This window comes from Ammodytes marinus, assembly GCF_949987685.1.
Source record: "Ammodytes marinus genome assembly, chromosome: 16".
NCBI lineage: Eukaryota > Metazoa > Chordata > Actinopteri > Uranoscopiformes > Ammodytidae > Ammodytes > Ammodytes marinus.
The window spans coordinates 15711283-15723691 of NC_137220.1; the positions used below are offsets into that span (position 1 = coordinate 15711283).

General features: G+C 40.0%; 1 protein-coding gene across 1 annotated transcript in view; it reads right to left on the minus strand.

Moving 5' to 3' along the window:
* mgat5b (alpha-1,6-mannosylglycoprotein 6-beta-N-acetylglucosaminyltransferase B) overlaps window positions 1–12409 on the minus strand; it is a gene marked incomplete at both ends in the record, with an annotated part of 59942 nt that overhangs the window by 2375 nt on the left and 45158 nt on the right. The window contains 5 exons of the mRNA XM_080044497.1: window positions 4211–4285; window positions 7923–8039; window positions 8166–8312; window positions 8471–8626; window positions 11603–11733. Coding sequence (XP_079900623.1) covers window positions 4211–4285; window positions 7923–8039; window positions 8166–8312; window positions 8471–8626; window positions 11603–11733 — 626 coding nt within the window. The remainder of the gene's footprint in view (window positions 1–4210; window positions 4286–7922; window positions 8040–8165; window positions 8313–8470; window positions 8627–11602; window positions 11734–12409) is intronic.

Consider the following 12409-nt stretch of genomic DNA (forward strand, 5'->3'; position numbering starts at 1 on the left):
CCAGGAAATAATATTACGAATGCAGTTATGCCACCCAACCAATAATAAATGAGGTGTGGAGGCAGAGGTACTGTATAGGCTCCGGTGAAAGCCCTGATTAGATTGCCCCTCCAGCTGGGGCTATTCATAAGACCTAGGTAATAACATTTCTCCTGACATGTCCCACTGGCCTCCAGACCGGTTTATTAAAACAGGCGGCTAGTGCCCGCAGGCAATAACCAGGCTGAGAATGTGTCCCTTTCTGCCACACTACCATTCGCACAAACACACACAGACACAGGCAAGCTTATCAGGAATACACAGAGGTATGTAATAAGGGCAGAGAGGTGAGTGGAGATGCTTCTATCTGTACTATTTTATTTTATCCATGTGCATGTATTTGGTTTTGCATGTAGGGCTTGTGAGAAAGTCCCACATTCTTATTCTCATTCACACTAGGTTTGAATTCCCTTTATAAATCATTGCATGTTTTTAAATATTGCATGTGATGCATGACTATACCAGAATGGATTTTTTGAATGTGTTGGCTTAAACTTGACTCCCTTTTAGTGAAGTTGCTGCATTCCCAGATCTACATTTTCTTTTTTGAAATCCACAAATCTTCTTTAATGCAGACACACGCACACACACACACACACACACACACACACACACACACACACACACACACACACACACACACACACACACACACACACACACACACACACACACACACACACACACACACACACACACACACACACACACACACACACACACACACACACACATTAAATAAATCATAGGTGGCAAAGTCTGGTTTTGTTTATGTGTTTGTTTTTGATGCGTTGTGGCAGTGACCCACTGGGAGAGATGAGTTACTCCCAGTAAGCCAAAACAGTGTGACAGAGAGCCAGCATGCACCATGCCAAAAGCAAAGGCTTTTTCTACTGCGACTTGTCAACATATCTTCTGTGGCTTCAAATGTTTTTTACACACAGACATTCCTTTGATGGTGACAACAGTAGGTTTAATGTCTATCCATCCAATCAAATGCCTCCCATTTATCTTGTCAAGTTGGATCATATATGTTATTGTTGTTCCACTTCTATACGCCGAACCCACAACCTCTTGCAGATGACTGTCCTCACTAATTGTCTAATAAAAAAATAATACAAACGAATGACTGCACCACTGTGTTTTGTTTGTTTGAAAAAAAGCAATACATTCCACCTGTATTATCTCTGGAGTTAAATGAGAAATGCCAGCCACATTCTCAAATTTTTTTAGTTGAATGTTTTATCTCCAATTGCAGGTACACAATAAATCAAATGGAACAGGTAAAAGTTTAGAATGTGTTGAATGCATTATTGGTGTTTTTTCTGTGGCTATCATATAGTCACCCAGACAATGGTTGAAGGGGAAGTGACTGCATTTCTAAAAAGTATATTGTATGCGCTGCGGGTCACAAAGGAACTAGATCTCTGCCAGAGGATCGATGTGAGGGAAAGTTGGGAAAGTTAAGAGAGACTCGAGAAGTTAGAAATAAAAATTGTAGAGGTCTGAAAGCAGGAAAGAGAAAGGTGGAAGAGAAAAAGGAAAAGGAAGCAGAGTCTGACCCTGTACAGCCGGGCAGTCATGTGTTTGCAAGTGTTTGTGTGTGTGTCTGACAGCGGGAGAAGAGATGGTGTCAGAGCAAAGCAAGCACAGGATCATACGATTCCTTTCCTTTATATACTATATACATTATCTCACACACACACACACACACACGCACACACACACCATAGGATGATAACATATATCTAAAAATTACTGCAATTATTACTGAATAATAATTCCCATTTTAATTTGAGAAAAAGGTTGGACATCAAGTCTAAGTCTTTATGTATGAGCGTTATTTTTCTTTCATCACTGTCCTCGAGGACCATCGTTGACAATAAATGAGTCACCGTGCTAGTCTACTAAACTTGCAGCTGGCGCCTGGTGCAGAGAATGTAATGGCTGACACTGGCAGCGAAGCCGAGGAATAAATAGTGTGGCCAAGCAAACTAAGAAACCCCTGAAAAGGGAAGTTCTTAAATAGAAGTTCGGTATACTTGTTGAATTTAGAAGATAAGGAACTTGTGCTGTTCTAAAAATCAAATGGCATTTTAATTAAGTTATATAATCTCAGTAATTTATTTATCAAACATGTCAGGGTAGACAAAAACCAGACGTTTAGCTGTGGCTGAAAGAATTCCTTCAGTAACTTGATCACAAAAAAATCATTGATACAAATTCTTTGATTCAAGGCTACGTTTCCACACAATCATATACAGTGGCTGCCAGGCATGTGCACACTACATACAAGGTTTGGCCTCCTGTAAAGAAGCTTTTATTTATGGTGTTTTTGCGCACCGCCTGTCCAGCAAAACAACAGATATATTGATTGAATCAACATCAGTAGATTGTTGCTTCCAGGAGATGCCCTCGACTCTCCATCCCGGCTTCCTGACGCAGCGGCACACACAGTGTGGAAGAATGCACACACGGCCAATTGAACAAACATGCACGCAAAAGTCAGAGGGAAGATTTTACTTTGAGTCAGGCATCAGGTATGTGGCCAAACAAAGTATAAAGATAGTTTAATGTTGGTATATGATGCCTTTACAAATTGCTTGAGACAATTCAGCAGCTAGAGGCCATATGCTTTAACTGCTTGATGATTATTACTGTGGGATAACCTGCTTATGCTGTGCACACACCTGACTCTCGTTGGCCATTGTAGGCCGTGGACAGAACATTGACACTCCTTTTGGCTCAAGTGAGGTGTCAATTAAAAAGTAAGGTTTTAGCAGACATTTACAAACAGAGATTCCGTCGATGTTTACTTGAGACCGTGAGTTATGAGGGAAATATGTTAAATAATCAACACATTTGCAATCTCATTTACTGTCTGTGGGGTTTTATGGACGTGATAACATGTTTTGGACTAAAAGTATTATTCTGGATTGTATAGCGAAGACCATTTTTGTGTTAATATTATCGATCTGTGGATTTCTATGAGACTTCATGGGCGACTTACTTCAACTTTGTGACCTTTTGTTTCTTGGTTGGTGGGTCTGACAGAAGTGTTGAACATAGCAGTTGTATGAACAGCATACTTGCATATTAAACCAGCTAGACGGGCCGCAGGCTGATTGGCCGACTAATCAATAGAGCACTCGAGTACTAAAATAAACGATAGTTGCAGCCCTACTTTGAGCAAGGGGACATTAAGTATCTGTATGGGTTGACTGATACAGTGTGGTTTAGATGATGTGTATCTGTTGCTAGGGATGGACAAATGACAAATGCTTTTGAATCAATTGAGCGAATGCAGAGGGTTGGTTCAGGAACAAGGATCCAAAATGCAACAACAAGCTCCTCCAAAATCTGTTCAGGCTTCAAAGCAGACAATTAATTTCCCCTCCTGTCAGCAAACAAGCCAAGATGCCTCACAATGAAGGCTAGGCTAATGAGCAGAGGTGAACACGCGCATCCTTTTGTCTTCCTTTCTAGTGCTCCCATGTATTGCTTCAGGACCTCATTCAAATATTGTGTTCACTGCCTTCAAGACACATTCTGACAGATTAAGTGGTTGGAAAAAGTTGATGTTTGTCAGGTGTTGTTACACCTGAGGTAGCATGGTCCAGACTAGAAATAGCCCAAGGAAGCAAACCAGTAGGCCGAGAACGGCTATGCATTTACTGGTTGCAAACAAAACGCAGTAACACTGTATACAGCTTAATGGGAATTACTTTAACTTAGAAGCAAATTAAAGGTGGAGTCAGCAATTCTGGATTTGGTATGTAAACAAAGGATATGTAAACAAAGGGGGCCCTTAGCTAGCAACATGCCTGTTTACAGAACCTATAGGCTGTGTATTAACACAGGAGTTTTTTTTCAGGGCAAACACAGTACGGACAGGTAGCGCATCATGATATTCACTGATTTTAACAAAAAAAAAAGTTCTTGACAACAAGTATTCTCCATGATGCCTGACTACACCTTTACGTATCTTTCTTAAGGAAATTTATTTTGGCACTTCGATTGATACAAGAAATACTTCACTTCAAGAAACATCACAAACCCTGTCCAACCTAATCGGCAGGGAGTCAACATAATGCATGTTCAAATAACTTCCATCCCCTTATTATAACCCTTACCAGCATTCCTGCTGATGCAATGCAGTGTTAAGACCCACCTGGTTCTGAATGTAGGCATGAACTCTTTCAAGCATCCCCTCGCAGGTGTACTCGAAGGGCAGGTACGGCTCCACCTGCAAGCACAGATGTGCACACAGATGAAGAAACAGTGGGTTAGCTGCAGAGAGCGTGTGTTTGTGTGTGTGAGTGTGAGCGTCCACAGAACCAAACCATTGTAATTACAGGAACTGAGCATTTGATGGTAAATCAAAGTTGACATATTCATTAGCGTAATTGTGAAAGGCTCATGCCACAAGCCCCCACATTAAAATCAATTACCTAATACATCACAGGTGACAACTTTGAAAAATTGATTTCATTATTTTTAGTGATAACTACATCAATATGTCAAACAATGGATTAAGCAGACGCCGGATCACTGGTCATCCGGGGCCAAGGAGGCGGATTGTCTGAGCGCATTCGGGGTCCCTTGGGTGCAGTTATCAGTGTCACCTTACAGGCTTGTCACCAAATTGTCTGACTTCTGATGGTGGCCAATGGATTTTAATTCACAGAGAGAGCACTGAATCAATAGCTTCTCGTCTTCTTTCGAGTGTTTTATGCAAACAGCACAGCTGATGTGCGAACAGCAGCGTAGAGGAAAACACACTTTGGCCGCCAGTGAAGAAAGATTAATGCAGGTTCTGCCTTTGGAGTTCCATATTAAATCACTGCACTTACAGAGCTATTGTGTTTTGATTATATCAATGAATTGGAAAAATATTAGCATATAGGATAAATTTTTTCAGGATTCATAATGCAGAATCCTCCTCTGAATATCTCCCATGGAAGCTCAAGTGAGATCTCATTGTTTACTATCAGGCCAATGAAGCACTCGGGCTTTTCAAATGATGAATGGTTCCTTTTATCATTGTGTTCCTTTTAGCTCTCTTTTTATTACTTTATTTCATTGGAGTTTAATGAAATGTATCTGGCACTTCATCAGCTATTCTGCAATGCAATTTGCCTTTTAGGCATCTTAATATGATAGAATCGGAGAGAGAGATAGAAAGAAAAAAAACCCTGCTATGTAGAGGGTGATTTGAATTCAGAAGCTGAATTTTTTTTTTAAATGAATGTGAAATTTATATACCTAAAGAGATTGATTTGCTTGGCCATAAAAACATGTGAGCAACACTCATTATTTGCTGCCTTTATCGATGATATACAATGAAACTTCATCCGCGGTCCTGTGTTGAGTTATGCTGGGGGCAGCCTTGTCCAAAAAGTGGCCAACCAAACAACCCAGCTGGCGGGTAAGATCGGGCAGGTGTTAGACATTTTAGTGCGTCTCTATCAGTTGCCTATTTACCCTCATTTCCATCCTGCACTGTTGCCATGGTGCCATTAAAATATGAGGCAGAATGTGTCTAACACTGCAGGCTGCCAGCTCTCCAGCTCACCGACAACAACATTTTACATGTCTGTAAAGTTTATGAAATAATGCTCAACAAAAGACTTGACTCTGTAATAACTTCTGAACCCACTTGTTTTACTAGTTCACTCCCTGAACCCAATGCCTCCAACTTAACTTGGCGGCGTTCCCTAGTGAGTAATGTAAATTATTAAATAACATAATTTGAGAAATTGGTAACACCTCACAATAAGGGTACATTTCCTAATTGATAGTTAATTATTTGTTAATGCTATTAAGTTAGTCAATGCTTAATTAATGCTTATTAAGCATTGACTCAGCATTAACTAACAGTTAATGAACCCTCACTGTGTTACTGAGAAATTTGAATGATTCAAGGACATAAGAAATCACATTATAACAAACTATGGACATTACAATGTCCACCTGTGTGTAGGGGAGAACTGGGTTATATGTCACATGAGTTGGTTGTCACAATTGTTATATCTCGGAACCAGAAGGCGCTGTCTGTGAAATTTTGGTATTTAAATATCCAGAATTGGGATCAGAGGTCACCGTCTTCCTTGGAGTTAGACTGATGAATTTGAGGTGAGAGGACTGTTTGTGTTTTTCATGTCAAATTGAAAATATTTAGCTCGTCAGTATTTTTTCTAAAAAAGTGTGAAGGGTAAGCTATAGTTTAGATTGTTGTGAGCAAGCTAATTAGTTGTCAGATGGCTGTTGGCCTTGATGCTAGCAAGAAATTCAAGTTGGGGTTGGTCGTCACATTTTTTGGCAGGTTGGTTGTCACATGTTTTCCAAAGGCTGCAGCCAGAAAAGGAACCCAATAACTAAAGAAATTGTGACACCCCAGAGAAGGAAAGAATAGAGCAGGAAAAGGCAGCTAACATGCAAAAGAAAAAAGGGCAACAAAATCAAAACAACCCAGTGCATCCCAAACTAGACCAGCTGCCAAGGCTACTGCACCCCAGTGCACTCCACTGATGATTAATTTATTCTTTATTACAATAAGTAAGAAAAAGTGAGGGGTACACATTTCAAGCCAACACTTAAGCTTCAATGTAATGTAGGAATGACTATTGAAAGATGTATAGGTGATGAGCAATTCTCACTAGAGTAAAAAGTGTGCCAACTAGCCCCGGTCAAACGTCCACGTTGATCCTAGTAATGGACGACAGAAGAGGACAGTCCTTCAAAGGTTTTCATACAGACCAAACTGAGCCACGGATGATACTATCACTTCGGCAAAACACACAATGCACTCAACCACTTAGATGTGAGAATGCCTTAATTGATTACGGCGTTGTGTTTATTACCATCATTCCATCAAAACGTGTCACTAGACTCGGCGATATCGGACCACATAGGGTCTATCCATTCAATGTCGGTTCATCCTGGCTGCTTCCACCTGCGTCCACACTTTCTGCTAAGCTAAGCTAACCGGCTGCTAGAGATAGCTTCATACTGACATACGTTCAGAAATAAGAGTGGTATAAATCTTCTCATCATACTCTTAGTATTGAAGCAAATAATTGCATTTTCAAAAATGCCACTTTGTCTCTTAAAACAGAGTCTACACATCCTGAGTGTTTCAGAACTACGAACAAGCCATGTGAGCTTGTGGCAAAATGAATTAATTTCAACCACTATTTCAAACGACTCATGATAAGTACATTTTAGAAACTGTCTGAATCAAATACGCGTCACATGACCAAATCTTTTAAATGTAAGGGTAAACTTGCCCAGTCAGCCTAGTTGATCAGTATGGTTTTTCATTCCCTCAGGATCTGCACATTTTAATTTGAGTAAGTACCAGTGCCACAACAGGTCATTCATTTAGTCTCTGTCAGCAGGAAACATAATGTCTATTTAACACACCTGGCAGGTAGAAGGCCCAATGCATCACAGCGCTGTGAGGCTTGGCAGCAGCTAGTTGTTGTCCTGTGACAGATTGAGCTCAGCGTGATTGATTAATATGATCTGCGGACAGATAATGCATCCTGCCAGTGGGCCTGGCCTCTGGAAGGCCGCCATGTAAACCCAGGTGTGGGCACAGTTTACCAAGTGAGCCGCTCAATATCACAAGCAATTAGCAGCGCACAGAGCAGAGAGGGGTGCCAGCTAAGCCTTTTCTCTGTTATGTCAGATGGCATGATTAAGAGCTCTATTCAAAAAAGGGAGAGAGCTTTTAAAGTGGGTCAAACCAGACTATGAAGTGTGTAAGACCAAATGATTTCTATTATTATGCAGTGTCAAGTCAAGTGTACTGTGGTAGACTATAATATCAGAAGGTCATTTTTTTGAATGACTGGGTAAACACCATAAACATAACGTACATTAGTCTCCATGATCTCACGGATGGTTGCATTAAACTCTTCAGGGTTGTTGAAGTCAACGGTGAAGACATGCGGCCTGCCAATATACTGCTCTGCATACGGATGCTGAGAGGTCACCTGAGGGATTTCAAGAGTTGATACTAGAGTTAGTCTTGTGTGCTCAGTGCAAAATGTTTTGTGTATCATGCAAAGCCTAAAAGGTCGATCAACCTCATGGCTGAGACAAAAGACAAGTGCATGTACCTCCCTGGAGGTGGGCTTCCCTTTAAAGAAGTCATGATTGAGAGAGCTGTGAGGGGGATTAAACTTGGGTTGTAGGAAAATGCAGCCATTGGCTATGGCCTCCAAAGGGGCGGGACCTTCGTAGGGGAAGCCAAATCCAATGAACAGCTGAAAAAGAAAAGAAAGGGGAGGAATTCAGTGTATATGCTGAACTGCTCACATCCAGGTCAACACTTGTAGAATACATATTTAAACAATTCAGAAGCTTAAATATTTTCACACTTGAACACTTTCTAAGCTCATGACAACCTCAGTAATGTTCCCACCTTGGCCTTTCTGAGGAGCTGCTGCAGCTCGTGCTGAGGCAGCAGGCCGTGGTTCTTCACAAAGGCAGGGACCTCCGGGGGACGCTGCGTGGCATAGTACACCGTCCCGTGGATCTCCATGTAGTGATGCAGAATGGCCAGGAACTTTTCCTTTCCCTTTGAGACATGCAGGCAAAATGGGTTAAGCACACACTTTGATCATTTATCACATTACATTACATGTCATATAGAAGACATTTTTATCCAAAGCAATTTACAACTGGAGCACACATACATACACAGATAGCAGCAGCTACCACACAGGGTGCAAGTTCAGTACTGGTAGGCACACATTCATACACCGATAGCAAAAACGGCTAAACCTTGGGTTGTCTTCATTTGAATTCAAATGCAAATTTTTATTCAGCCTATCACATATCCTTATTGGCTAGTTACAGCCTCTGACTGTTCACTTTGACCCTGTTTCCACCTGGGATTACGATGTGGTTTTAGTGATCCGAACACAAGTGGACAGCAGCAGTCCGTGTGATCACACTTGGCAGTACACATGTGTCTTCTGTGTCTCGTTGTAATCTGATTCCATTTACCGGCTCTATATATAAATCAACACGTAAATCATTTCCGTTTGTGTTTCAGAATCAGAACAAGGTTTATTGCAGAATTGGTGTTTTAAAACAGGTATTGCCTTGGTAATATAACTGGTCATACCATTCACAGAGCAATAATGCCACACATTGTGATAGTCTTCAAGGACATTTCTTTTGAACATTATTTTTAGTTCATTTTACCAACACAGGTAAAAACATTTTCCATAATCGACAATAATTACACAAACAAATATATACATACAGGATATACATACATACGTACTCATACCTATAGGTACACACATACATGCATACTGCATATAGCCTACGTACAAATGTATATACTGTACACATACATGCATACACATACAGTACATGCATCCTTCCAGAGCTGTCGCGTTCGTCACATATTTAAAGTGCACACAATAGTATTATGGACATATGCTGCCAGTACCAATTCAACTAAATATGAGCCAACATTGAAGCAGCATGGTGATTTAATTCAAAGTTCAGTTCTTAGGAGCGGACTGCATTTCCATTAACCTAATTCTCTCATTCGCCTGCACAGACAGCATATCTCAGGATGCCAGCAAGGCTTTTATTAGCTTCTTTCTTGTGTCACTTTGAACTATATTTACCTGACTCATTGAGGTTTCTCATGGTGCACCGAAACCCTTTCAGCCAGTAGAATGAAGTGAATAGATTCATCTGTATTACAAAAGAACCGGTCGTGCATGGGCAGAGGAGAAAAGCCCAAAGGTGTCAAAGGGAAAGCAAAAGTATCACCTCAGAGTAAAAGTATTGGTTAGTGGAAATGAGGCCAGCAGAAAAAATAAGCTCTGTCTGCTCTTCTCAGAAGTGACTGATTTTTTTTAGTTACTGGAAACTATCCCGTACCTGTGAAGTTATGACAGATTTAAATGATATACGATTGATATGATTCTGTGGAATTTTCATAAATCATTCATTAACATTAGGACTTTAAGGCATAAATAATGTATAAATGCCATCCGAGTGCTATTCCTCTTTTTTTTATTATCTTGGGACATTTTAATGTCTTCATGTAAAATATTTGACGGACTCTTCCAAAAAATCTCTGTTGAGAATTACCGGATTGGAAAGTTTGAAAAACTAACTTTGTTTCATTTATTTGAATCTTGATAGCATCATATTGTTATTTAATATATTGTTATTGCAGTGTAAGATTGTCAGTTATGGACCAACATCTAGTGTTGGGAAATATTTCACATATTTGGAGTCACTATAGACAAGTTATCGATATCTTCAAATGTAGAATCATATTTGCAGTTTATACAGTATATACTGTATATAAGCATTCCAACATAACTGAAGTGAAATATATTTTTCTAGGCAAGAAAAAGTTTTGAGAAAAGTTTTGGTTTCAAGGTTTGGAGAATGGATAATGCCAGTGAGGCAGGTATACTCACTTGAAGCTGTGTGGATCCATCAATGATGCATCATGAGGAATACAGAATAGTGCAGGGTGAGGAGAGAAGTATGAGGAAGAGGAAAGTTGGCAGAGAAAGTTAGCAGAGAACGTCAGATGCAGAGGAAAAGAGAGACTGAGGTTTTATTCATTTTTTTCTCTCATAGGACCTTTACAGCCCCAACAACACCTCTCATATAAACCTCAAAACCGAGGTGAAAGAAGAGACTATACTCCCACCGGGGGGAGGTTATTCCTTGTCTGTGGAGACCCCAGCGTTCCAAACTGAAATCTTTACAAGTTCAGAAATGTTGTTCTGAGTAACAGTCAATGTTACGGCAGTGTAAGAACAAAGCTGCAGTCATACATCAAAATTGAACCAAAACCTTTGGGGGAGGCAAGCACACTTCAAAGTTACAGCTGGAGTGAGAAACCTCGCCAGTTAGCTGGAGGGGGAAAATATTCTCTAAACAACAGCAATTGTTTTCTCTGCCTTCACACTTCAGGCCGATTTCCCTTAAGGAACAACTTGTTTGTAGGCGTTTCACAGGGTATATGCTTTGATGTGATGTTATGCAAAAAAGAACAAGTAAGGTTCAAATGTTCCCCGAAGTTCATATTTGTTGTAGATCCCGAGTAAAAGATGGACAGATGCAGAAAGGACTTGATGATAAAATTCATTCAATAATTCTATGTGTCAGCCATCTGTCATGTGCAGTCTGACACTGTGAGCCGTCCAGATGTAGCTTTTGCATGATTTGTGAATGTTTCCAAGAAAACAAAGCAAGTCCTGTCACTCTGGTTAAACAGATATGTAATAACATTCTTAAAAATAAATAAAAAACAACCATAAAGTGAAATCAACAAAACAATGTAAATGATAACCTTTATCATGGTCTGATTTATTGCAGGCTGTTTAGTAGTAAGTTGGTTAAACCAATAACTTACTTTATTAATTTGCAGCTTCATGTATGTAGCTGAAATGATGCTTATCTAAGATGGCTGAGATGCTTTTTAGAAAAACTTCAGAACTTTCAGTCATTTTACTATGGATAAAGCTGTTGAGTTTTGAACGGAGCCTTATTGTGCCATACTGACCTTCCACATGCTGGTCTCTTTGCCGTACACCACAGCCATATCGGAAACCTTGTTCCTCTGAATTTTGAGCTTCACCGTCTCATTCAGCTCCTCCGTCACAAAGCCCATAAAAGAGTTGTCTGGAGTGTGGGCTGCACAAGCAAGGACAAATAAAAGGAAGTGGTGATAAAACATTATAATTACAACAGCATGTCTCGTGAAAAGAGAAAAAAAGAAAAATGTGATTAAACGCAAAAGTAGCTTCTCTGAAAATGCAGACTGCTTTACATGTATTGCATATTGTATGTACATTAGACAACAACAGAACACAATGAGCACTGTGGGAATTGTGTTGAGCGGAAATTCATCAAATTATTATTCCAGTCATTGATTGGGCACAGTATGGTGAAACACATTTTGCTCTGCTGGTAAGTAGGCCACTGCCAGCTTCATCATTTAAATAAACAATGTAATGTATTAGCATTCATACCGGCTTATTGGTTGACTTTAATTGCTTACCAATCAGGTGAAGCAACACTGCCTTCTTAGTCATTATCACTTTGAATGCACAACCAGTCGATTCAACGTTTAAAACACCTGCTGACTCACTAGCTGGCACCAAAAAGTACTATCGATTACTTAGTAATTTATTGCCCGCAGCACGTGGAAAAATAGCACTTGCACTTGGACATGTGTGAGAATGCACACGTGCAGTATCTATATAGGCTTACCTTAGTAGCACTTAAGTTTGCTGTCATTTTTTATAATGCACAATCTTCATTAGGTATTCATTTTCTTTACATTTGTGAATTCTTTCTTCATGTTATG